The following is a 26,362-nucleotide window of genomic DNA, read 5'->3' as shown; positions in this document are numbered from 1 at the left end:
TTCCCTCCTTCTGAATAATTAGGCAGAATAATTGAAAAAAGTGGCATTGCTGGCCAGGGAAAAAGCATGAGGCCAAACAACTCATGAATATCCAGTTGCCTATTTTCCATTTACCATAGTAAGGACATACTTCAATCTGTCTATCCACTGTTTGCTACTATCTTTCATTCCTTTTCTCACTTTCAGTAAAAAGGAAGGATGTATAAGCACTGGGTACAAAGCTGACTATTTGTGTGTGTTAATTCTTCTGGGGAAAAAGGTATCCAGGGTTCGTCTCTAAAATATTGAAGTCAGCTAAACAATTTTGGAGGTAGAGGTTCCTGAGAGTCTTTCACTGGCAGTGGAGTATTTTCGAATCAATCTTTGGATAGGTGAATGTATATGTCAATTACGAGTCTAAATCAAAAAAAATTTGCTTGAAAACAGGCTAGTTTAACAAGACATTGTTTAGTGTGGCAGAAAACAGCCATGGAGTATGGGGCGGAGGTGGCAAAGGCAGCTGTGGAGAGCCCCACAACCCACTGTCAGCAATGCCTGCATGCTACGGCGCGGTGGGTGGCGTTGCCTCCACCCAGCAAGGCTTACCAAAATGGTGGTGACGATAAGCGTCCGGTTAGCCAAGGAATCTGTGATGTTGGTCGATCGGTCCTTGTTGCTGTCCGTCATGTTAAGGCCACTGTATGAGTTCCAAACCCCAATCTGTGCAGAAGAGAGAGGGTGAGCACCTGCCTGGCCGCGGTGAACCGAAACATTTCCCTAAACGCTCACCGCCTAGGAAGGGTGCACTGGCTCTAGTCACCACAGGAAGAGACACCAGCAGTACGAAATGCTAGAGGAGGGAAACGGCTGTAGGTCTGAGTAAGGCAGCAACATCAAATGGCTGATTTAGAAAACACAGGGAACATACCGCCCTTTCAAAAGAAGGTGGAAACGCATAAGCTGTAAGAGTATAAGGCATGTCAATACAGCGGTGTATGAGCCAATTTGCTACAAAAGTGGAACTTGTTGACTTTGTTTCCTGCTAAAAAAATGTCACATGTCTATTTTTGTGATTTTTTAATTTTTTTTTTTATTTCTGTAAATGGTAGAGTTGAAACATATGGCAAGACCTCTCTCTTCCAATACAACAGATTAAAAGCTTGAATAAATATGTTGAAGCAGATTGATGGATGCACTGGCCTTTTGCTTCCACTGTGCCTTCAGCAGGTTTAGCAAAGATTATTCTGTCATTTCTTGACTACTATATACGACAGAGCAAGCTAGGTGATACCATTTCACCCACTGATCAGTATTTGCTCAGTAAATGTAAGTGGCCAAAGGCAAATTCCTTTCTAGTCCCAGAGAGAGTGAAGAATTGCAGTATTTAATGCCCAGTCCAAAGCCTCAAGGGAAGAGACCTTCATTATTTCAGTGGATTTGGATCTATGCTTTGTGAGGGCAGAAATTATAACCATATTGATTTATTTAGGTAAATATTTACTAAACAAAAATGCAGTCTGAAAGCATTCTGAGGATTCTTTTGCCTTTGGATTTACATACACATCATGGCTGAGGGCTGATGTAAGAAGGCTCCAGGCAAGGAGCTGGCTCAGGCAGTTTGGTTTGCACCGGACATTTGTGGAGAGCACCAGCCGGATGGCTCGGGGGACGGGCATCAGCCACCCACAGAGCCGTTCGCATCGCCAGGCTGCTCTGCCGACATGTTTCAGCTCTGCCCGGGAGGGACCAGCTTTCAGATCCTCCCTGCTGGGATCGCCAGCGAAGTTGCCAAGAAAGTCTGAGACAAGCCCCGCTGCCTTGTCCTGTGTACTGAAGGTCTCTGTCTGCCGTCAGATGCTCCGTCATTTCAGACCCAGGCTGGACTCTTTTTCTTTGGTTGTTAACTGAGGCAGAGGTGGCATTGCCTTTGTACGAGACCCAGCAAATTAGTTCGTGCTGCTGAGTGTGGATTTGGTGTAATAACTGTACAATTTCAAACAAACTTCGGGGTTGTGTCCCTGGGTGCTGTCGCTTTCGCCTTTCACAAACAGTTTTTCCAAAATATGCTTAATGGGGATAGTCATGCCATTTTTAAAAATTATTTTTTCAAGTGTTTATCAGACATTCCCTTTGTTTCCAAAACTAGATCAGGTTGGGGAACTGATCTGGAAAGTACACACAAAATAAAATGTTGGATATTATGATAGCCTGTGCCAGGAATATAGTAAATAACCAGTGTCCTTGAATTTGCACCAAGGTGGCCAAGTTAATCAAAAAGCTGTTCTGCTCGTTGTTACTGACTTGATATACTTTTATCGGCTGGCATCAGGGAAGAGGAGAACAACCATGAAGAACATGGAACAACACAGTCACAGTGCATACAAAATACACCAGGAGACCACTCTGCGTCTGGATAAAAGAATGACACCGCAGGTCAACCTTGATTAGAGCGATGGAGGAGGTCGGAGGGGCACTGGAAGAATGAGGCCAAGGTAGTACATCACTATGGTGAATCTGGGGGATTTATTGCAGTTTAGTGACAAGTTTGAGAGGTGTCATATGCCCTTCTCAGCAAGCCTGTGCTCTGAACCAATTGTAATTCGGTTTAAATCAATTCAGTGTTACATGCAATGCCTAGAGTCAAAAGAGAGTTTGGTTCAATAGCGTTCTGCATGTCAGGTAGGATGATCTATTCACCAGTAATGAGGGAAATGGGGGCCTTTGTGCCTTAGCCTGATTCACTGAAGATTAAAACAAGGTTATTAAGTACAAACAAGAAAAGAGTGGTATAGGATGTTTTGCACTGGTCTAGTCTGTAGCATTAAAAACCCTCTCAAAACAGCAGCAAAACCTTTTTTAACTGTGTATGTGGGAGAGGTGGGAAATAATAAGATCTGTGTGAAATACAAAAGTTAATTCTAAGTTTTATACGAAATTTTAATCTTGTGAATCTAGAACACTTCAAACATGGTAAATGCAGTTGTTATCTGCTCCTTACAGAATGGCAGCCGTGGGTTGTACCTCCAGTGGGGAGCAGTGCATGGAGCTGGTCTCTGACTCCTACTTTTGTGCCTTATCCACTAGGCAGAGGCACCTCACGTTAAGAGGGCTGAGATTCCTGGGTTAATTTAGATCTTTTATAAACAAGCTTAGTTCCAATTTCCATGTGTTAGTGAATGACAGCATCCACTTAATCATTTATATTATTTTCTGTAAGGAGCTAATAACACACTTGGCAAAATTTTGAGTCAACAGTGCTCGAACATTGCCTGCACAGTACACATTTTGTGGGAGACAAACAAAACCCCCAACCCTGCACGTTAAAACAGTCCTTGCTGTTGATGCTAAAACCCATTTGAAATGGAGCAAATTTACCACTCATGGTGAATCTTAGGTGAATCAGGAAGGATAACAGCTGAAAAAAGGACTGCTTTTGCTGCAGCCAGGAGCATCTACTCAAAGAAGGGAAAAGCACAGCTCCGAATAAATAAATAAATTAACAATTAAATAAAAGACTTCGGTGAAAAAGCTGAATCCTGCCAAGATATTTTCACTATTTGGAATTACAGTGTCTTGATGTGGGACGAAACTTAATGCTGCCAGAAAAATTCATACTCTCAGATAGACTGTTGTCTCTAAACTGCAATATGCAAGTCACTATTAAAACCCAAAGGGTGAGTCTGAAGACCCACCCCAAAGGTTTTTTGCATCACCCATCTGTGTACAAACCTTCTTCCACACTTTATATAAATGATTAGAAACCTCGCCAGCAGCCTTGGTACAGAGAAAAATAAACAGAGTGCTTCATTAAAAAATGAAAAGAGAACCAGTCGGGAGAGCTGTGTGGGAGCAATTACGTTTAAAGTCTCAATTAACCCATCAGCAATTATAATTCGGAGTCAAGCCAGTGTGCACAGATCAAGGCACAACGCTGTCTCCCGCTGACATGACCTGTGTCAGGGATTTTTGGATACCCACAGCAGCCACCTCCTAGGCAGTGGTGGAGGGAGCCCTGCAGTGCCCACTGGGAGCCCATGTTTTCTGGCTGCGGGCTGGGGCAAGGCCATCCTGCCTCCCGCCAGGGCCCCCCAACTCTCCCATCGGTCCCCAGCGCGGGCCCCGGCTGGCAATGGCGAGGTTGGGATGCCGGCAGCAGCGCTGTCAGGCTAGCCTGAAACATGGCCAAAAGCGGCCGTGGCTTTGGGCTCCATCCTGTGGTCTCTGCAAGTCAAGGAGCTCTCCTGCCTTACACCTCTGCATCTTCAGGACAATTTATAAGTCATAAAGTGAGGAAAACAAGATCTTTTGACATGTTTGGGTGTTTTTTCAGAGGCATAATTCCCTGAGTATCCTGAAGGAACATGAATTTTATTTTATTTGTCTTTTGTTTGAACACAGAACCAGTTTCTGAAACTGTATCATGCAGAACTTTCTGTTTTCAAACAAAGACGTTGCAACTCACTTAGTCCCCTGTAGTCTCACTATTTCAGCACAATTTATGATAAGCAGTTAGGGATGTGAGCGAACAAGAACCAATCTAATCTCAAAAACATGAAGAATTTTTAACATCCCAACTCGTGTTGAGGTTATTACTCAAGCACTGTCTTTCCTCTCTCCCTCATGTCACATTTATTAAAAGCAGTACATGTAAGGTAAGTCTAGGTTTTATCTATTTATATGAATTTACCTCACCAAGTTACAGCGGCAAGAACTGAAGATAATATGTACTTAAAATAATTATTTCCATTTAGATAATTATTGCCAGTCCCAAATTCCTATCCCATTACTTTGACATGCAAGGTATGCATTGTAAAATAAAAAAAAAAACAATCTTAGTAACTCTGTTTTAACTTTGACTTAAATAATCTTGAGAATAGTGGGTTTTACCCCAAGCACAGTAGAGTCAAGTTCCTATGCCCCTGTCAGATTAGCTTTTTGTCACTGTTTTACAAAAGATCTAGTTACCTTTTCTGTTCCTTCCTCCTTGAGGCTAATAATGTCCAAATCAAAATCCTTCCGTAAGCCGTCAGTTTTGTTGAAGGTTATGCGCCCTGTCAGGCCATCCCACCGTGCCTGTGTGAACACAAAAACTCTTCCCTGTAACAATTAGTAGGAACTACTCGGAAGCCATAACAAATACTGCATTTTAAATTAACCGTAGCATTGATTCACTTCCAAATAATTTTTTAAACATATGTGGCTTTGTTATTTGCAGAAAAAACAATTTCTTCAACTTTTTTGTTATCTAGTTTCTCTTCAATATGTTTTGTATTTTACAATCAGGCACAAGTTTATGACAGTTCATACTTATTGATTTACCTATATCTAGTACTGTATATAAAAAGACATACTGAAGGGAGAGAAAGAGAGAATAAAATACGTCTTACATGTGCCCAAAGACAGGGCAGTTTTGCATTGCATAAGGATCACTAAGAAATTAAAAAAGGAGTCATCTGCTTTGTTCAAGCTTTGGGTCTGAACCTGGGAGTATGACACTCAATCCACCAGCCTCGCTGGAATGATCCTCCCTACCTTTTATGTTCTCCATGATGAATGGGTAACAAGTGGCAGTCGGTGCTGAACGGGAGTCCCCAGAAGGTCCTTAACGAACGAAGGTAGCTAACCATACCAAATTACCGCAGTTTTCTCAACACTTCAGTTGTGCATGTCCTAGCCTCATGTGATAGATACTGCCTCTGCTACTCAGGGCCCAGAAATCTAGATTTTTCCAGGAAGAGATAAATGAAAGAAGGCCTTTTGCCATTCTTGCTTGATTTCTTGGACAGGTTGATGTCCCCCGCCAGCACTGGACTCCTAATCTCCTGGACCTTGCTGAACTGTTTCACTAATCCCTACTCAGTTTGCATCCCCAAGGAAGATGACACAAGCTTCCAAGTAAGCAAAGGAGGTGTTCCATTCCTAATAGGAGCATTGCCACTGCCTGTGCTCACAGGTGTTGATGGCACTATGATGATGGCTCTAAAAGCCATTTTTCAGAAAAAGTTCACCCAGTCACAAAGACCTAATAAAAACTTTGTAGCATAGTAAGGTACAGGCAAGTATTACATACGCATTTGAAGTACAGCATATGAGTTGCGTACGATCAGTTTTGGTCCAGGCAGCATTTTACTGTTCTATCATAATTAAGAGAAATCACATTTTCCTTGTTTTAAACAATAGCGTCAGGAGTAAGTTAAAGTGGTGGACTTTGCACATCAGATTGTATAGCCATGGTCATTTTCTGTGCTGGGGAATGTTTCTTCAGTCCAGAACTAACTTTCTCTGCAATTTAAGTTTTCTGTATCTTGTGAGCTTCCCAGCAATCTCACTTCCTTTTAAATGAGATCTATCTGTCTCTCATATAGCCCCCATTTTGTCCCCAAAGCTGAAGCTTATCTATAAAAGAAAGTATTGGATGGATTTCAAACTGTGGACGATTTTTATGATCTAATTTTAGGAACTCCTGCATTAGATTAAATTCTTCAAAGATACAAGAAAGGCTCATGATAAATGATGTCATAGTTGCTTCATGTGTGTTAGCCATATAATTCTTAAATTACAAGCTTTTCTACTGCACGTTGTTATTTGCTTCGTTTAATTTGTTGTAGACAGATGACATAAGGAAAGCTGCATTAAAAATCAGCAGACTTGCAGAATGGTGTCTCCCCTTCCTGTTAAATCTAAATTCTAGCTCTGAATCTGCAGGATTTAATCTCAGATGCTGGGGTGATATCACCATGTGTCTCAGACAAAGATGGTGCATCTAGAATTTTGTGGAAATATAGCAGGATTTTTTTTGCTTAGGTAAAATAAGAATGGAAAAGCACAAATGCAACAAACTTCCTATGAGACTTTCCATCTTAATGATGCGGGAACACACGAAAATCTCAGCTGTAAGCACTGAAACACTTGTGGGTTTGTATGCTGATAAAATTAAGATAGCAGGAGGGACACACATGAGTGCATTTCATTATATAATAGCTCTTTTCCAGTCTGTCTTTTTATTACTCTGACATAACCTCCATCTCTTATTCATAAGGATAGAACGTTTTTTAAAATATGATCTTTAGAGATCAATTCCTCCCAGGAGGGCAATTTGCTTCTGTGAAATGCTCACATTTATTGATTGCATATCAGATGCTCAGCTTCTCTGCTAACGTGATATGATCTTGAATAAAGGAACCAATATGTTATTTCTGGAAATGGTGTCAGGAGCCTACATCTCCATTCTTGTAAAAAAGATTTATATGATGAAGTGCTATCTCCCTTTTGAAAATAGACATTGATACTTCTACCCCCACACTAAAAAACAATGGAAGGAAAAGATGTTACAAGCTGCATAGGTGTATGCTTAAATTTCAAGGTAGCAGCAAAGTACATATAGTCTTTGTCTAACTTAAGTCCCACTTAGACCATCAAATGATGACCCAAATGTGACTTAAATTATAAAAAGGAGTCAGGGAGTGTTTCTCAGAAGAGTAAAGCTTAAATGTTGAAGGGTTTTTTCAGACCTAATTATGAGGCGCATGCTTCAAATACCATTTGAATTCTAAATTTAATTTCTGATTTTTATTTTTTTTATTCTAAATAAAAATAAAACACTTGGGTTTGAGTCCAGTGAGCATCTTTATTTTTTTATTCTTCAAGACAGTTGTGGCACCTGTGTGTTCAGCACGTCTAGACAGACAGGTGATGTTCCTTTACTGATCAGAAACAAAAGTTTTCTTTAAGAAACCAAGGGGAGGGATGAGCTAGGAACCTACGGTCCGTCCCAGGCCTTCTGAAGTCTGTGGTAAAACTTCCAAGATTTTAATAAGGTTTGAGTCCTAAAGCACAACTCCATGCAAAGACAGTGAAATGTATCATTGCTTCGAAATCATAGCGGCATACCGCCACTTCTAGATGCCTGTCAGCTAAATCAAGGATGCGAGTGCCTCCTGGGCGCCGGGTGCAGGCGAACAGAATAGGCAGCAGTTGCACAGCTCTCAAATGCAATTAACAAACAGAAATGAAGCAGAACTTTCTCAATAGTCGGAAACCGCACGACTGTTTAACACAGCAATGAGATTTCAAGCTTTTATATGCAAGATTTATAGCGATTTTAATGTTTCGAGTGACACTCCATGTTAAAAGTTACAGGATATAATAAAAGTGGAATCGGAACCTAATCATGTAATTCATCAAAAGAAATTGCTTTTTTGCACTCTGTCCTTGCTTTAATATTAAAGGAACTAAGGGCACAATTTGAAACTCTCAGGGAGGGAATGTATTTTCAATTTTGTTTGTATAATTTTGAGTAAAGCTTGGAGCTTAATTAAAAAATGCTATTTTCAGTGGCTTCTGTTTGTAACGTCCTTTGCTTGTCTTAGATCTCATTTATGCAAGGTTGCAGGCTGCCTCTGACAACAGAACCGTGAGGAAATGCTGTTCTTTTGGGAGTTTGGTTTGCAGCAGTAGGGCAATGCAGTGTTTGCCCGAGGTTCAAAATAAGGTCTCACATTCTTCAATACCATGTTTTATCTGATAATTATTATTCCTAACTTGTAAACATTTGGTGACTTTCTCTTATTTATTGAGCAAAATGGGGGAATAATCCAGTATGTTGGTTTCAACTGGTAGTTGGGAAGCAAACCATACAAGACCAGCAGCTGCTCAGAGCCTTTCTTGCTAAGCATTGAAAATGTAGATAGAACAGATTACAGATAAGTCTTCCCTCATCTCTGAAGGCTGTCAAGTATCTGACATGGTAAAAATATCCAAAGCAACCTAATTAAAACTGTGAAACTTTCTATTTTTACTACAGTAAAAATATTAAGGTTGTGGGTAGACTACAAACAGAAATCTGGGGTTAAATATTCAAATGACAATATTGGTTTCCATATAAATATATTGATGGAAAATTATAACAGCTGGGAAATGAAACTGCCTCAGCTTCTAAGAGCAAATACTCCAGTAGCTTGCTATCAACTCACACCACCACCATCATACGGTCTTTATATCAATTTCTACTTCATCATCTTGAATCAGTTAGTATGGCAGCCTTAGTTTCAGCCAAAGCCAATCAACAGTTCAATCACAGAATCAACTAGTTCAAGTGCTACCAGACTTACTAAGGTAAAACAACAGGTACACTTCATAGTCTGTTTCTTTTGTCTCTACCAGACCTCACTTCTTATATTTCCAGATTTGTATTAGCAAGACATAACTACATCAAGAAATCATAATGCACAGTGTATATAATGCATTGATGAAGTAAATATTCAGCTTTATGATATAGCCTCAAAGGGATATAGCCAATTTTGTAGATACTGTATTGTGCTACTGCACACAAAAGTGTCAATCTTTCTCAGACAAATTGATTGCATTCTTATTATGTATTTGGGTGTTTTTTTAATTCAATATATGTTTATCCAAATATTTTAGTTAACTGTTTATCTTCCTATGGCACATTTTCTCTTTCTGAGTCCAGTGTCACAATGACAGTTGTGTTTCAGATTAGAAAAAACTAAATTTTTCAAGGTCCTTTTTAAAGTGTTCAAAGTGCCCTGGCAATACAAAAAGGAAAAGGCATGATCTTATTTTAACTTTTTTAAACTACTATGTTTAATAATGTTTCATATGTGCAGATATTTCCACTCTTCTATTAATATTCCACTTACTCCAATAACCTGTGAAATCAAATAGTTTTTCTGAACCTGTCCTTTAGACTGCCACTTGTAATTAATCAAGCAATCTCTTTAGAATTTCAAACTCAAGTTTTAACCTTTTATTGTTCCCATTGTTCAAAAAATAAGACCTCCCATTTTGAACATACATCCAGATCTAATGTTAGAAGAAAACATCCAAAACACAAATATGCACCCCAAATGCAACTGATGCAACTGTGACTATATCAGTTACGAAATATGTGTACATATGGAATCTGCTTTAAATGGTATAAGGAGAAACTGTCATAACTCTTAACAAATTTTTAAAATACATAGACTAAAGGGTTGATAAAAATTCTGAGTGAAAAGCCAAGAAGAAAACCTATTTTAGCACAGTAGTGTGGCAGAAAATGAACTATTCATTGTTGTTCAGCTCCAAAACCCTGCATAATACCAGGTTCCATCCTGACTTTGTGCAAGATACTCAGACACTTTGCATCTGCCACTGAAGCCTGAATTATTGTTTAATATTAAAGTATTGTAAATTGATGATAAACAACATCTAATGTGAAGACTATTCTTGCATATAAATGCAATGCTAAATGACAGTAATCTTTATTCAAAAGCCTTACAAATGCATGTGGGCACACAAAAAATACCCTACTGCAATTGACTTGAGAAATTCCCACAGTAGATAACGGGCCATATTTAGTTATCTATTTTGTAAAACTGTCACTATATTTTTTATGTCTTTTTTTTTTTTTCTTTCTCTTGCTGTTTATGTGTAACTTCAACATTTTGAAATCTTATCCTAAAGGCATGCATTCAGTGGAGTTTTTCTACAGATTTAGGGGGAGCTTGGAACAGAAATGGGTTAGCTGGACTGTTCAGTGTGGAAGAAATACATTCAGAAACTTCTTTCTGTATAGAGCAAGGTTATCATTTGCTTAAATGCCTTGAGTTTGGAAGAAAAGATTCCAGCAATGACATTCTGAATTATCATCATGATTTCAAAACACAGGTAAAATAACATCCTAAGACAATAAAGATGTCCTTGTTGCATAATTCCATTTCTTGATGCTGGGTCAGTTTCTGTCCTTTTGTACAGGGAAGGACTGGATGTGTCTTTTTTTTTTTTATTAGTTTTACTCTTGAAGAAAGTGTCATCCACAGACCAGAGTCACATGATGCTAGATGCTTTAAAAACTGCAGAACATGTTCAACATTTGCAATACTCTTCCTGTATACAAATAAGCTAAATTAAGGTCTCATTTTAAATCTTTAACAATGAAAAATGTTGTGATAATTTAAGCAGGCTTCTTCAGGGACTTAATTTTACTAATCCTTGTCTTTGTTGCAGACTGGAGACATTCTATGAGACACACTATTTATTACTTGTAGAAAAGAGAATCAGCTAGCAGAGGGCTGGAAAACGCTTTATAAATTTTAGGGAAAATGTTTCTTGAGCTTGAAGGCATTTGAGCCTGGCTGGCTTTCCAGTGTAACTGGGACATCTTCACAGAAGAATTATTACAAATAAGTTGAGACAGAGTCTTGAAAGTTTTACAGTCATGGTAGTGCCTGTATGACCAAGTCCACTTATCTTGTTGCTTTCTGTGGTCATTACATTAGCCTACACAAAGAATTAGTTCAGCTCAGAGGATTCTTGAGAGCTTTTAATGTCACACCACCAAAGGATGGTTGTATTCAATTACCCAATGCAGAATCTAGATGGATTGTTCTCACTGTGGGTCTCTAGTAACTAGGTGTGCTTGAAACTTACCTTGTCAAAAACACAACATAAACTGAAATGTAGAAGTAAATGCTTCAGATTTCTTTTTGAGATTGGTGTGTTTGATTCTGTTTGAGGGGATTTAATAAAGATCCTAAAGATAAAGTCTGCATCTCTATCTTCTGCAATGTTTCTTTACACAGTAGTTCCTTTAATTGTTACTGGATTTGAGTGAAGGATGCTCACATTGGTTTAGGTGACAATTGAGTAACAGACAAACATTATTTGGGGCTTATCTCATGCTTTAAAGGAGACATTACCAGGGAATTTGATCATTTAATTATAAATACTTGTTTCATGTTTACACAGATTTTTCTTTTAGGAAAAGTGGACTCATGCCTTCTCTCCTTATTCCCTCTCTGAAGAGAGAGAATGACCTCCTTTTTCTTTCTAGGCACGGGTAAGATGTACTCCTTGCAAATGCTTCCATAAGGACTAAAAGATTAAAATATCATTTAGATATCAATGACATTAAGTCACTGAGAAAGACAAGTTTCTGACAAGGATTTACTTTTCATTAAAAAAGTCTACATGAGCTATTGTAGAAAAGTCTTGATCCCTGACAGTGTATTTTATTTAATATCCTCCTTCGCGGGAGCTAGCTGATGACCTCTCTGACCTCAGAGCCACCCTCAGGGCTGGGGGGTTTTGGTCAGGCTTGCTTTTCTCTGCAAATTTCCAAATGTTTCCTATGATCAGCATTAGCTCCTTGGATCTTTAAAGCATAGAAGATTACTCTTTCTGTTGCTGTACTTGATTGTTCTGTAGCCTCAAAAATTTTTGCTAGTGCTTTTCTCCTATAGTCTTTCTGGTAGCATTTCAAGTCTTGGTCATAAAGAAAAACAGGCAGTGGATCTGCTACTGCTGTTACCTGGTACACTTACCTGAAGTCCTAAGGGTGAGGAAGGAGTATTCTCACATTAAACTAGCCACCTTACGTTTTCACATACTCTGAAAAGTCAGAAACCAACTCCAATGCACGTATATTCAGACCAGCATAAATCTAAAGGCAGTATTTTCCCCTAGGATGCCCACTTTCCAGTTGCTTTCAGAAGCTAACTTGTGTGTACCTGAGGACCAGATATGACCTGAACCTTGACTTCTCAGCAGGACAGTGACAGGCTGAAAAAAATTAATTTGCCATCTGCTGAGTGAAGAGAGAAGCAGCTGATCAGCTGCAATACAAGTCAGAGGCTTTCCACCTCAATCTCTGCTCATGTCCAGGTGGGTTCTGAGGTCCTTTCTATTACTATCAGCCTGGCATTTTATAGCATCGACCCGCAAAGCAAATGAGATGACTGCAGTTCTTATCACCACTAAAATAAAATGCAAAAACCCACCACGGAGCCATTGAAGTACTTGCTAAGCTCTAGCACCGGCAGGACGCATTGCAGGAAACCTCTTTGTCTGAAAGTTGTTTATTTAGACTAGAGTACAGAATATTTGTCTTCAGACCAGTCTGTAAAATGCCTTCACAGACTGTCAGTACCGTATCACAAAATAGTAAAACTTAATTTTATTTATGTGAGCTCAAACTATCATTCTGCCTGCTTGACATTTTTTTACCCATATCTATTCACTTGATTCCAAATTTATACAGTTCTTCTATCTTTGCTTATCAAACCAGACCCTAACATGAATTGGGGCGGTCCAAATGTATTTGTTATTCAGTTTCCAACACCTGCTATAGTTTTTATGGGAAATGTAATATTGTCTTATTAAACCTTATCCTGTACTTTGAAGAATCATCTTTTTCGGCTAGAACAGAAATAGGAAGATTAGATTCTTGGAATATTTAAATCAGTGTTTTACTGACCGTGAAAGACACTGTCTGTAAAGTAATCAGTAATTAGCTCACAGATCTCGCTCAATGCAAGAGAAACTAGCTGTACATGATAAATGTGAACTGTATAACTGTTTAAGCTTTGAATTGGATCAGCTGAGATATGTCTGGTGCTCTTGGTCAAAATACTTCTTCTGGCTTAGGATTCAGGACCCTTATACTATCCACTTAACACCAACCAAAATAAGTACATCTCCACTGTAGAATTATGCAGGTGCATTCCCTGATACAAGGTCTTTTGCTAACTTCCAGTTTCATTATAATTACTCTTAAAATGCACCAGAAATTGCATGAGTAGCAATGCTACCTTATTTAGTTTGAGGTTGAGCAGTATAAGAGCAAAGGCTCCCACTTAGATCAAATCAGAAGGTTGGGGGGGGAAGTTCATTTTTATTACAGACAATTGTGAGACAATTTTCTCCTGTCTCTTACTGTTCCTGCTACTGTCTGCCCACCTCCTCCCCAGCGGGGCAGCTGGATGCAGCATGGCTGATGTCAGTGAGAGAGAAATAATCTTTACCAGTACTGCTTCCCTATCTCCTCTGGGTATTCCATGACTGTGTTGCAGTGAGGAAAGTATCTCAAAGCATCCTTAATTCTTAAGTCAGGTCCCTGAGTACTGTGGTAACTCTTGTCTTTTCTTTATACTTTCAAAGAGAAAGTCTTACAAGGAAACCTTAAAATTCATGCAATACCCTGTGTGGAGAGTACTGTTTCAGTAACTTTCAATGCTTTCTGTGTAGGTGAATCACCATGTTGCATATTGCTTATGGCAATTCTAAAAAATTTACTTGGAAAGGTTTGGAGAAAGTGATGACAGCTCTTCTACATGTTCTGTAACAGCCACGGATCTTACCTTTCAGTTTGCTCCTAATATATTCCTGGATTCAGGTGTATGCCCTGATGTGCTGCCACAACTTACCTTGTATCTCCGCCTGCAGGTCCTTGTTCCACCTACATAAGTGCGAATGAATGTGGCTTTGATACAAATCACACTATCATGGACAAGAAGTTGGGGAAAAGATAAAATATATGCAGGAAACTCCACACAATTTCCAATTTTCATTTCCACACACTTCCCTGAAGGAGAAGTTTCCATTTGGAATTCATAATAAAGACTGAATTTTTGGAAGAGTGAAGGCATTTCAGCTAAAACATCTATTTTTTTAGAACATCTGTGTATCAAGATAGCTCAGTGATGCATTCTTATGAGACAGTGCATGACTTCATGAAGCAATTTACTTTTTTAGAAATAATGGCTGCAATATTTTCTGGATATTGATTACTGATCAAACAATCTGAAAAACATTTGGAATTAAGTGGTGAAACAAGGACAGAGCTACAGACTCACTTTTCTTTCAATTTCTAGAATGGCTGTTGTTCGTTATCTCATACCTTTAGAAATTATAAACATCCATAATAAACATTAACTGAGAAAAAAAATGGGAAGTCTTATGGGTGTGTTAGTCAGAGATTTATCACACCTAGCGTTTAGCAGTTTCTGTTTTTGAAAGACCAGATAAAGTCTCCACCAGAATGCAAGCCACAGCCTCGTGTCTGTAAATCAATGTTTCTCTGCTAGGAAGATGAGGAAGCATTGGATATCTGAGTGCCAGAAACCAGAGCATAGCATATGACAAAGACCAGGGAGCAACACAAGACAATGCGGTAAAGAAGAAAAGAAGGATGATGCTGACCATAAGCAGATGGTCTACACTTGCCTCTTTTATCAGATTCATAAATCTAGGTCCAAAACGCCATGGCTTGTGTCTGTGGCACTGCAGGGAGCTGACAGTTATTTGGGAGGCACGCTGGGAGGCCACTGCTACCATGTAAACAGCATCGTACATCAGAGCCGCTTCAGTCTGCATGAAAAAACAGAAAGGCTTTCTTTAATGCACATCTTTGTGCCCGGTCCCTGCTTTTCTCTACCAAGAACCATTTCCCTGGGCTGCTGTTATGGAAAAGACCACTACTGGGCTCTCCATGGAGAACTGAGGTGTAACAAAATCCTTTTTTTTTTTTTCTTGCAGCTTGTATTGATTTCAGAGTATTTTCAGGCGAGCATTGGAAGAAAACTACATTGGGTAGCTACAAGAAGAGAGAGGTCAGTGGGTCCAGCATAGAGTGGAGTGTGTGGGTAGCTCTGCGACACGGAGAGGAGTTTTAAGAAGCCTCAGGTGATAGAGCAGCCCAGGTCCCATCCTCCAGGCATGTCTTAGGGCCAAGCACTTTGCAGTACTCAGTCTCCTGTAGCTTCCTCATGGGATTTGCCAAAGACCTTTGAGGTTTGCACCTGAAGGTGTGTCATCTGAAAGCGCCATGCAGGTGCTCAAGCCAGTCTCTGCCCAGCCTGCAGGTTAGCGTGTCATGGTGGCATGCCATGGGAGCATGTGGCAGGGCTGCCCGTGTGCGGCCTGTGCTAGCTCCCCATCACCGCTCCTCTCATGGCGCTTGTGGGATTGCTTTCTTCTCCAAGGGGTAGGCAGGCCCTGCTCTCCAGGGAAATGAATCCCACTGAGCACCTGGCAGGTATCCCACCAGACAGGTGTCTACTGTCTTTGAGTGTCTACTGCTCTCAAGGATTTTGGCTTTTGGCAAAAATATGTGAAAAGGCCTCATTGAGATTTGGCCAGGGCTGTTCCCCTGCCACGCCTCCCATACCATCTTAGAAAAAACAGTCCTTTCAAGGTGCTTTTTTGGTATTTAAGTTGGATTTACACATCTAACTTCTATTTGTCTAAGACAGGACAGATGAATATAGCCCTTAGATAACTAAACATTACTAAAATTACTGGATGCTGGTTGTGCATCTGTGTTTCTTTTGAGAATGGGTTTATTGGTTTAAAATCATGCCCAGTAAGCCTCAAGCTGAGATCACACCCTTTATTGTCCTTTATCACTGGGATGTTTTAGAAAAATCTTGCCTTCATCTGCACTGTGCTTCAGTGCTTTCATGTGTGAGGTAGGAATAGCCATGTTTCGCTTAATGCGCAGGGACGCTGTAAAAATGAAGTGCTTACCTTTCTTGTAAAGCTACTGAATAATTAAGTAGGGTCTTAAAAAAAAGTACTAACTCTGCAGATGAGAAACTGGACTCATTTATATGAACAGCAAAGCTAAACCATTTTTTATTCCTTTCCCATGCAATTCCTTTGGGAAATTAATAGATTTGATTCTTTGTCTGTTTCATTTACCTAAGTAAATTACAACAGCATCAGTCTTATCAGCATTGGAGGTTTTTGCTGGCAATCAAATGTGATCTGAATTTATCAACTAATCGTAATATACTGCAGATGAGAAATTGCTCTTGACACGCTAGACAAGATCTGCCCAAAACAATCCCACAATCAGAACAAATTGAAAACATTATAAACGGTGAGGCAAGCAGGAGACAATAACAGCTGTTCTCAGCGTTGAATGTCTTAAAACAGACAGTTGTTCCAAGCAGACCCAGAGACTGAAGGCCTGATCCAAAATCCCTCAAAATCAATGGAAAGATTCCATCATTGTCAGTGGGCTTCAGAACGGTTTTCACATTAGACTGGGGACACGTCCATTCAGGATTGATTTTTACTTGATCACTGAAGTCCCAGTCTGCCTGTGTCCCAGGCCTAGAGTCTCTGGAGATATTTGGTAAAAATGATTCAGTGCACCTCACTTTGCACTCCTGCCTGGGAGCGCTTTTACTTGATAACATGGTGCACCCCACAGTGTTTGTATGTTGGCAGCATTGCCAGACTTGGCTGTTTGAATCTCACACTTGTGTAACTTGTTACTTATCCATCCTGCCATGCAGCAACTGGGATGTTATATTACTTCCCTTAGCCTTTTATTTCTCCCCTCACTGTTGTTCTGTTTTTAGGGCTTGGGGTTGCGTGGAGGAACAAAAGGTCATGTTTTCTGAAGAAAACAGCCTTATTATTGATGTCTGTACTTGTGCATAAGAAGAAAGGGACTAAGAGTTAATCCTGGGCCTTGTTTTTCTTATTTTTTTATTCTATTAAAATTATTGCAAAGAAATCCAAAGATCCCATTAGAATAACTATGCTTCTGTGTGCAATTTGGGCATAAAGTGGGATGGGAACTCAAAACTGTCTTGGTCATGCCCTGTTGACTTCCTACAAGCTGACATTGAGGCAAACAATATAGCATGAACCAGAAGGGAGAAATCCTGAGTTAACAACATGACATGTAATCCTGATCTCCTTATACTGTGCAGCTTGTCACAGCCTTATTGTCTAATGAAATACAGCAGTATTGCAGCTCTCCATCAATCTGAATCAGCAGAACTTGCTATGAATATTTAAATGATCACAACCAAATAGGAAGATGCTTTTCTTGGTGCTCATGCTGTTTCAGAGCATCAAGGACACTAAGAGATTACAGAGATGCAAAGGAGAGGATAAGAGTCAGAGATACAAAGGAGAGCATTAGAGTCTAGTAAGAACTTTGTTTTTCCTAGTTTTACAGTTGGGTGAACGCAGGTGAATAGCTCTGTGTGAATAGCTACCCTTGCAGTTCTTGCGTGTTGACATCAGAAGCTCCCAGGGACAGCTTTCTGCCCTGCTTTCCCGTATGGGTGAGCACAACGGCACTGCCCAAACAAAAACCACCTTTTTGAAATGCTAGAGATAGCACACATAATGCATTTCTTTTCAGGATGTTCGGATGTTTCAAAATTTTCCCTGCAATCATCTGCAATAAAGTCTATTTCATTTGACTTCAAACTCCACTCAGTACATGAGAGACATTATCTTATATTGCAAAAAGATGGTAACCCTTCACTCTGAAAAACTGAATGGAGTGACGATGTTCATGTAATTGTTCCTATTCTTTTCTTTACTTCTTGGGGGAGTGGTAAGGAGGAAATCCTGATTTCCTGGCTTGATGATACCTTTCATTTATCTTTAAATTATATCTCAAAAGACAGAATTGCTGTAGATGATGGAAATAAAGAGAAAGGGCACTTCTCCAATTTAAAAAAGCTATTACCTGTCCACATGTACAGTATTCCCTGCAGGTTATAAATTGTATATCTGCTGTGAAAGTTTTTATTTCCTGTTATGTTCTTCACTCCATGCAGAACATATTAGCAGAGAAATGAGGCAGCAGTATATACATTTGACAGCAATAAGATGAATGATGTTAGCTGGATGGCACCATGACAGAGAATTGTCACTCATCTTTAGAGCTGCCCAGGAGTGCTTTATCACACAGATGAGTACAACATTGGTTCATGGGGCAAATGCAGTCCTGTGTAAAGGTGGGTAAAAGGCAGTCTGTTTTGGGGATGCTGCTTCAGCATTTGCATTGTGAAATAAAGCAGTAATGGGATTGGTTCACATCTGCTAGAACAGCATTGCAAAGTGCACTGTAGACACCCCTGCATCATTGTGTTTGTCCACTTACTGTCATCATGCCATCGAGGAGGCCAGTCTCTGGTTTCGGTGGTGCCTGCAGACGCTCCATTGACCATTTCTCAATGACTGATGAAACTTGAGGGTTCTCAATGTTGAGCAGGCGAAACCCTGTCATATTTACGCCGCTGTATCTGTAGGGTTCCAAGTCTAATGCAAATAGATCCTAAATCACCGTTAAGAAAACAAACAAAACCAGATGTAGTATTTTTAAAGCAAAATGTTCAGAAGGTACAATTAGGCCAAGATTGTATTTGATTTTCAACCCAAAGCTCAAGTGCTGTGGTTTTTTTCCCTGTGAATGGTCCGCTTGCCCTCAAAGCCTAGTCCTGACTGCTTCCGTTATAAATCTGAATAAACCAAAGCTGTGTGAAATTTATGACAAACCACATATCTGCTATTTGGAACATAAATATCAGTTCCCCACAACAACACCATTGTGCAACCAACCTGCACAGCAGTATCTAATTTTAATTTATAGCAGTCCTCTAAGAGTGTTACAGCTCCAACACACCAACATGAGGAATTAGCTGGCCAATGTCAAGCTTATTTCTCAATTCGAGAAAGAAAAATTCCAAAAGATGTCCAGAGAGATACAATTTTACTACTTATGAATCCCATTTTTCTCCTGCCTCGCCTCCTTCAGGTGACTTGCTGCCAGTATGTCTAATGGACATGTCAGGCCAGTGCATGGTAAGTCCATGCGCTTCAGTGCTCGGCATTTACAGGGCAGGAAAATAATGGGTATTCTAAGTGCTATAATTGTGTGGCACACTCCACAGCTGTATTTATCAGGCAGTGGAAATATGATAACTGCTTCTCAAAGCCTGAAGGCTGTTTTTCAAAACAACTTTTTGCAGATCCCAGCAGGCCAGTAAAATGACAAATGTGTTGGTCATGGTTTAATACCACAGTAACCCTCAAAACGTCAACATTTATAATACCTCAACACCCGGATACCACCAGCACTGCTTACTGATTGTTCTAAGATGTGCTCTATACTCTCGCATGTGTATTGTTGTTGGTGGTTACCATTTTATGTTAGATCGTTTATTATATTGTTTATTGTATAAAACTGCACGTTCCACAGTAAATCCTGAATTTTCTTCGTTTTCTTGATGTTAAAATGGCCTTGAACAGAACTATTTCAAGCTACTACTTCAAGTTCCAAACAGCTAGAGAGTCTTTTCCAACCAATTAATTGATTATTGGATTCAAAAAGTTTTTTCACTTCCACATAAAATTTTATATGGAAAAGAAATAAAGCATAAGCTGATGCACATGATATAATCGGCCATCTAGGACTGTTCTAGCAATATTGGTTCTTTGCTGTCTTTCTAGTCTACAATGCAAATGGACCTTAAGCATGAATTGAGCTATATTTATATAGAGCATATATGTTAAAATATAGGAAAAATGTGCTGAAATAAGTATTTATAGATTTGTATCATAGAAGAAAATTTAGGAGTTTTCTTTTACTATAAAATTTCCCAAGTGATTTTATACATATGTGAATTTGTGTTTTCATATGTAAATTAAACATTTTAGCAATGAACCACACTGCCTGGGGTGCTTGATTTTGGCTCTATTGCAAAGCCATTAATTCATTATTTTGTTTCACTCTGATCCACCTGTACTGATGGCTCCTTCTTTAAACACAATACTGCAATTAATTTTCATTGTGTTAAAATGTTAGCCAGCCCCACAGATACTGCAAAACAGCTTCCTTACAAATTTGTGAGTCCTGATTTTACTAAGGAGTGTTAGTACTTGTTCTCCAGGGGTTTCCTCGAATAATGGCAACAAAGATCTCCTAGAACAAATGGAAATGTTTAGTTGTCTTTTCTGCAACAGAGAAAATTCACTCCCAAATCTCTAGTGTTCCTTACCAGTGTTGTAAAAAAGTAGTGGTAGTATTCAGTCATCATTCCCATGGAGAGAATCTGTTGAAAGATTGAAAGATGAACGTACTTTACTCTGGATGTTTTCAATGTACTGCAATGTCTTTTGAAAAGCATGGGTTAATCTGGAACAATACATTACAGGTTATGAAAACTTGATTACAATAAACCTATTTTTTTCTTCAGGAGCAAAAAATACCCTATTGTATCTAAATTATGTTTTTATCACCTCTTCTCAGGAAAGAGATAAGGACTGCAAAACTTTTAGGGACAAGAAAAATTCCTAGTGATAATAAGAAGCTGATTTTTTAAAAGTGAAAATCTTTAGTCTGCAGTTTACAAGAGTTAAAAAGGAATTTGCTAGCAGACGACAGAATTTGTACAGAAAAGTGCTTAGGTGCAGGTTTTTTTATTCTGCATTACCATGTGAGAACAAGACACTTGGTGAGTGTTCATTGAAGTAAACAAGAAAAACAGAAAGAAGAAAGCTTCTATAAATGCCTTTGGTTCCATCTGGGGAATGCAGGTCCACAGGAGGTTGTCAAAACAACTAGTGCAAAAGGATTTCTGGTCTGGATTAATTTTCCAGAGTCCTGCCTTTTGAAAGTCTGCAAGGTAAGGGTGGCATTTAAATGCATCCTGACTGGCCGCCCCAGGCAGAAGAAGTTGAAGCTTTTATTCCCAGCCTTCACATTGGTTGCAGGAAACTTAGAGAGGGTTGTGTTTCATTCCCTCAGTGCCCCTCCAAAAACCATTGGGAATGCTTATGTAAAACACCCCTGATGGTGTGTAACAGGATGCTCTACAGTTTCAGCCCAGAATCACCTATGCTTGCTGCCGTGTCCATGCACGCTATTATCGTGATGCAAGCATTTTGCCCTCCCTGGGAACTTGCGAAGAGGAGGAGGAATTATGTGCTAGGAAAGTACTGAAGAATTCATTTTTGTGCCAGTAATACAGACAAAGCTTAAATGTTATTCAGTCTTGATCACAGTAGCATAAGCATCTGCTATTAATAGTATTTTAGGACACTTTTAGCAGTGCCTGAATAGCTTTTTGAAAGACGGGAAAACAGTGCGATTTGGCTTGCCAAAATTCTCTTTCATGCCAAAGGCCTCTGAAAATCAGTGGTGTGATGGTGTATGGCAATTCTTTGCATAAAAAAAGAGAAAGAACCTGAACTTTCTGAGCTGCAGTAGATAATAAAGCCAGCTCAGTGTTAATCACAACCAACCAATCAATTGCCAGCTGCTAAAAATCAAGCCAGAAGGCAAGTATTTTATTGAAATGCTCTACTGAACTTACATGTCAAAATTGCCTTTTTATTTCTTATTTTATTAATCCTCTTCTATTACATTCCTTAGAGTTATTTTATTATCTGTGGAAATGAGCAATCTAACAATCCTGGAGACTGATGTTCATTCCCTATTTATGCACAGAAAATGATATAAGGTAGCATCAACGCAAACTTTTGAATGTTGTGTTTCCCTGCTGACCTGGCTGGACTCGGTTCTGCTCCCTGGAGCTGTTGGATTTCTGTGTCTAAGGCCCCTGCTATGGGAAGGAGGTGCCAGTCAGGATTTTTATGATGCAGGTCTCTTTGGAGCTGGAACTGTATTGAAATCAATACAGTTATTTAACCCAGTTACATCTTAGGTGGCACAGATCAGTCTGCTAGGTCATATGAATGCGTTTTGAGCCCAGGTAAACCTCTGTATGTCTAAATTTATTGGGTCCACTACAGGAAGTTTGCAGTTGGTCCATGGTGTTACATTAGTATGAACAGAAGACCATGTTAATAAATGTAAATAGGAGGATACAAATACCCAATTTAAATTATTGATTCATTACAGTTTAAATTGTAGCTTGAGATAGAAGAACTGACATCAAGTCATTGCACTTCTGTTATCAGAAGATATAATCTGCAATCTGCCTGTGCAGAAATAGTAAAACAGTGGAGAACCAGGACAATGCTAAGTCATGTAATGCTTGAGAATACAACTTTACATTAACTAGACAGATACATTAAGTAGAATGATTATAAAGTGTGTAGCCTGGATGTTTCGGAAGCATTACCTAGCTGTGCTGCTGCAGCTACACTGCTACTGGGTATCCAGCTAGTTAATACAACAGGTAGCTGCCTTATTGCTTTCCTCACAAATCCAAGGGCAGTAGCCTGAGAGGAGTGTTTGCCTCCTGAACACATTTTTGATTAAAACTTTTTATGAGAATATTGATTCCCAAGTAATGTGCTGTAGACAGAGCTGGCAGGAGACACACATATCTGTGAATAATAATGATTTCAAAAGTCATGCCACAGGATTGTCTTTGAAAACAAAACAGAACCAAAACTCCTGAAAACCAAGGCATGTAAGAAGCGAAGCAATGTTTTCTGAAGCCAGCAAGTCTTTTTCAGAAGCCAGCAATGTTTTCTGCCATAACAAAGATGCAAGGTAGGAGGGCTCTGCAGAGAGATCTGGACAAGCTGGATCAATGGGCCAAGATCAACTGTATGAAGTTTAAGAAGGCCAAGTGCCGGGTCCTGCACTTGGGCCACATGTAACCCTACAGGTTTGGGGAGGAGTGGCTGGAGAGTTGCCCGGCGGAAAGGGACCTGGGGGTGCTGGTTGACAGCCGGCTAAACATGAGCCGGCAGTGTGCCCAGGTGGCCAATGCCAAGAGTGTCCTGGCCTGTATCAGAACTAGTGTGGCCAGCAGGAGTAGGGAAGTGATCTTGCCCCTGTACTCGGCACTGGTGAGGCCGCACCTTGAATCCTGTGTTCAGTTTTGGGCCCCTCACTACAAGAAGGATGTTGAGGTGCTGGAGCGTGTCCAGAGAAGGGCAACGAAGCTGGTGAGGGATCTGGAGCACAAGTCTTACGAGGAGCGGCTGAGGGAACTGGGGTTGTTTAGTCTGGAGAAGAGGAGGCTGAGAGGAGACCTTATCGCTCTCTACAACTACCTGAAAGGGGGTTGTGGCAAGATGGGTGTTGGTCTCTTCTCCCAAGTAACAAGTGATAGGACGAGACAAAATGGCCTCAAGTTGCACCAGGGGAGGTTTAGACTGGATATTAGGAAAAATTTCTTTACTGACAGAGTGGTCAAACATTGGAACAGGCTGCACAGGGAGGTGGTGGAGTCACTGTCACTGGAAGTTCTCAAAAAACCTTTAGATGTGGCACTTTGGGACATGGTTTAGTGGCCATGGTGGTGTTAGGTTGACGGTTGGACTTGATGATCTTAGAGTTCTTTTGCAACCTTAATGATTCTATGATTCTATGATGGCAATTGCTTGAAGGGTGCCATGGATTTGCCAAGGACCCTGAATCCAAGGGCTCCATGAGAGACGCTCACTGAAATTCTTCTAAAGAGAGTATTGCAGCAGCCCAGGAAAGCTTAATCAACATGTCTCTCTTGTATTTTCTCTATTAACGATGACTCAATTAAGATATGAAACTACAGACAGCTGGAAGAGAGCTTGTAAGTGTCATGCATGTATTACTAATGTCCTTGTCTGGTTAGGGAATAAGAGTTGATGCTGGATCTATCCCAGGCTGAGCCCTGATCTGCCACTGAGCTCTGCTCTCTCACTTAGCATTGGTCACAAGACCAGCCTTAAGTGGTTGTCCTCCCCTCTAACAATCATTAAGGCAATTAGTCAACAGTTATACAGCACTTTGACATTGCTGTGACATGTTAGATTTGTAGACTGACCGAAATAGGGTGCTTTTTATTAATGAACCATAAAGTCTTTGCAATAATAACTTATTTATGGTTTAGGGTATCATGATGGCTAAGTGAAATTCCCAGTGAAGGAAAATTTGATGACAGTACCAAATGCTCACTCTGGAGGATGGTATTAGGAAAACAGGAGATGAAGATAAGTTAAAGGAAAAGCAAGAGGAATGCTGAGTATCATGCTGGAGACCCCAAAGCATTAATGACTTGGATGCCTCTCAGTGTAAATAGGAGAGTTGCACTTGTGTGCTCTCAGCAGCGAGGACTCATCTTCTGCTGTTTGTTTGCAACACAGCAGATACAGGGAAAGCAGCTTCTAGGAACTATCAGGAGAGAGGCAATAACAAAAGCATGTTAGGAGCAAAGATTCCTTTCAGGTTGTGACAACTCTGAAGTAACTGGCAAAGCAGCTGCACAGGTTTTTCCCACAGAGAAAATGAGCAGAGCCACCCAGAAGAGAGAAGGGAAGGCAACAAGATTGTTTACGTGTATAAAGCCACTCATAGGAAACTAGAATGAGATTTCATTACACATTCCTATATAAGCAACTTTGCACATAATTATTTAAATAATCATGCATATGCTATAAATGTCATATTTAAATAATAGCAGCTTTTACTTACTGTGGAACTTAGATAAATGTAAACTAGTGAAACCAGGCTAAAATATTCTGCATTGTCCTTGCAGATCTCCTAGCCTTCATAGACTGTATAAAATCTGTTCTTCAGCCAAACTCAGATATGGTTTGATAATAGATTACCCTGGCAAATAAGATAAAGAGAATTCCACCTCTAATTATCCATTTTAGATGAGATGTTTGGGCCATGTCTTTCACAGACCTGTACTTTTAGCTTTGGTCATGAACTGCAATGTGAATCTGAACAAGCATTGGTGGTCAAAATACATATGGCAAGTGCATAGGAGACCGGACAAAAATATTCTCTCTTATGTCTGTAAATCTCTTTGAGCACCTTGTTCCTGGCTTGCGTTACATCCCAGCTCCAACCTACATTTGTTCATTTAGAGCTAGTGTCAGTCTTCCTTCAAGACAGGTTGAAAATAGAATGATGGTGGAGCATATTAGCAGGAACTGCATCAAACCCTTTGTTTGTTTTCACTTTGCATTTTCCTCACTCGTGCTATTATTTAATTTCATGGCCATTAAATGAATGCATTTCATTATCCAATTAGTTAGTACCACCACTGTTTTCTAAGATCAGCAAGATACACCATAATGAATAAAAGCCTCTCTGCCTCCTTGCTTCTCAAGTGTTTGATATAAAAACTTTATATTGTGTTTACAGTGCTTCCCTGGACTCTATGTAGACAGCTTTACTTGGACATGACTTAACTCACTGCAAATCTGCATCCCACTCAGTCACAGCAGCAGTTCAACTGGAGTGGTATAGAGTTCCACCAACATGGACATGAGCCGTATCAAGAAACAAGATATATTCTGTAAATACTTTGCTAGTATTGGACTCCAGCTGGAAACACAGGCCATAGCAATAGGGCAGGATGAATGTGTTGGCCCAGAGCCCCAGTCTGCTGTGGTTGGCTCCTTCTGCCTCCTGAAGAGATCCCAGGGAGCTAGGGCAGCAGCACTGCCTGTCAAACTCCAGCGTGGACATCATCTTACAGTAATGAAGACTGAAAGCACTCTTTCAGTTTGAAAGTCTGCTTGCATTTGCACCACCCAGTAAATCTTCCAAGGCAGGAATGAACAACTACATGTGCATGCGTATGTAAGTAGTGTAGCTTTCATCTAGACAGCACAGCTAGCAAGAACAGAGAAGCAGAGGTCTCAGCATAGAGCAGCTATGATATTACACAGCCAGGACCCCAAAAGACTGTACTCTGACTAATAGCCTGCGCTACTGTATCTTCCAAGATCAGAATAAAGTTTCTGAGGCAATGGCAACATTTATTCTATGGAGACATACAGTTAGATTTGGGAACTGAAGTGCACTGCCAAATTCCAGGGTGAATTACCCCTGCCACACCATTTCTGTGCCCATGGTCTTCAATGATGTCTTAACCTA

General features: G+C 40.0%; 1 protein-coding gene across 1 annotated transcript in view; it reads right to left on the bottom strand.

Annotated features, from left to right (window-relative positions):
• LOC104626111 (glutamate receptor ionotropic, kainate 1) overlaps nt 1-20,624 on the bottom strand; it is a gene marked incomplete at its 5' end in the record, with an annotated part of 22,275 nt that extends 1,651 nt beyond the window's left edge. Inside the window, 6 exons of the mRNA XM_010293941.1 lie at nt 586-699; nt 3,709-3,753; nt 4,945-5,052; nt 14,983-15,126; nt 18,674-18,847; nt 20,571-20,624. Coding sequence (XP_010292243.1) covers nt 586-699; nt 3,709-3,753; nt 4,945-5,052; nt 14,983-15,126; nt 18,674-18,847; nt 20,571-20,624 — 639 coding nt within the window. The remainder of the gene's footprint in view (nt 1-585; nt 700-3,708; nt 3,754-4,944; nt 5,053-14,982; nt 15,127-18,673; nt 18,848-20,570) is intronic.
• Between the last annotated feature and the right edge of the window lie 5,738 nt (nt 20,625-26,362).

Source organism: Phaethon lepturus, unplaced genomic scaffold, assembly GCF_000687285.1.
Source record: "Phaethon lepturus isolate BGI_N335 unplaced genomic scaffold, ASM68728v1 scaffold11429, whole genome shotgun sequence".
In the NCBI taxonomy this organism is placed as follows: Eukaryota; Metazoa; Chordata; class Aves; order Phaethontiformes; family Phaethontidae; genus Phaethon; species Phaethon lepturus.
This window is presented reverse-complemented; position numbering and strand designations above follow the sequence as displayed.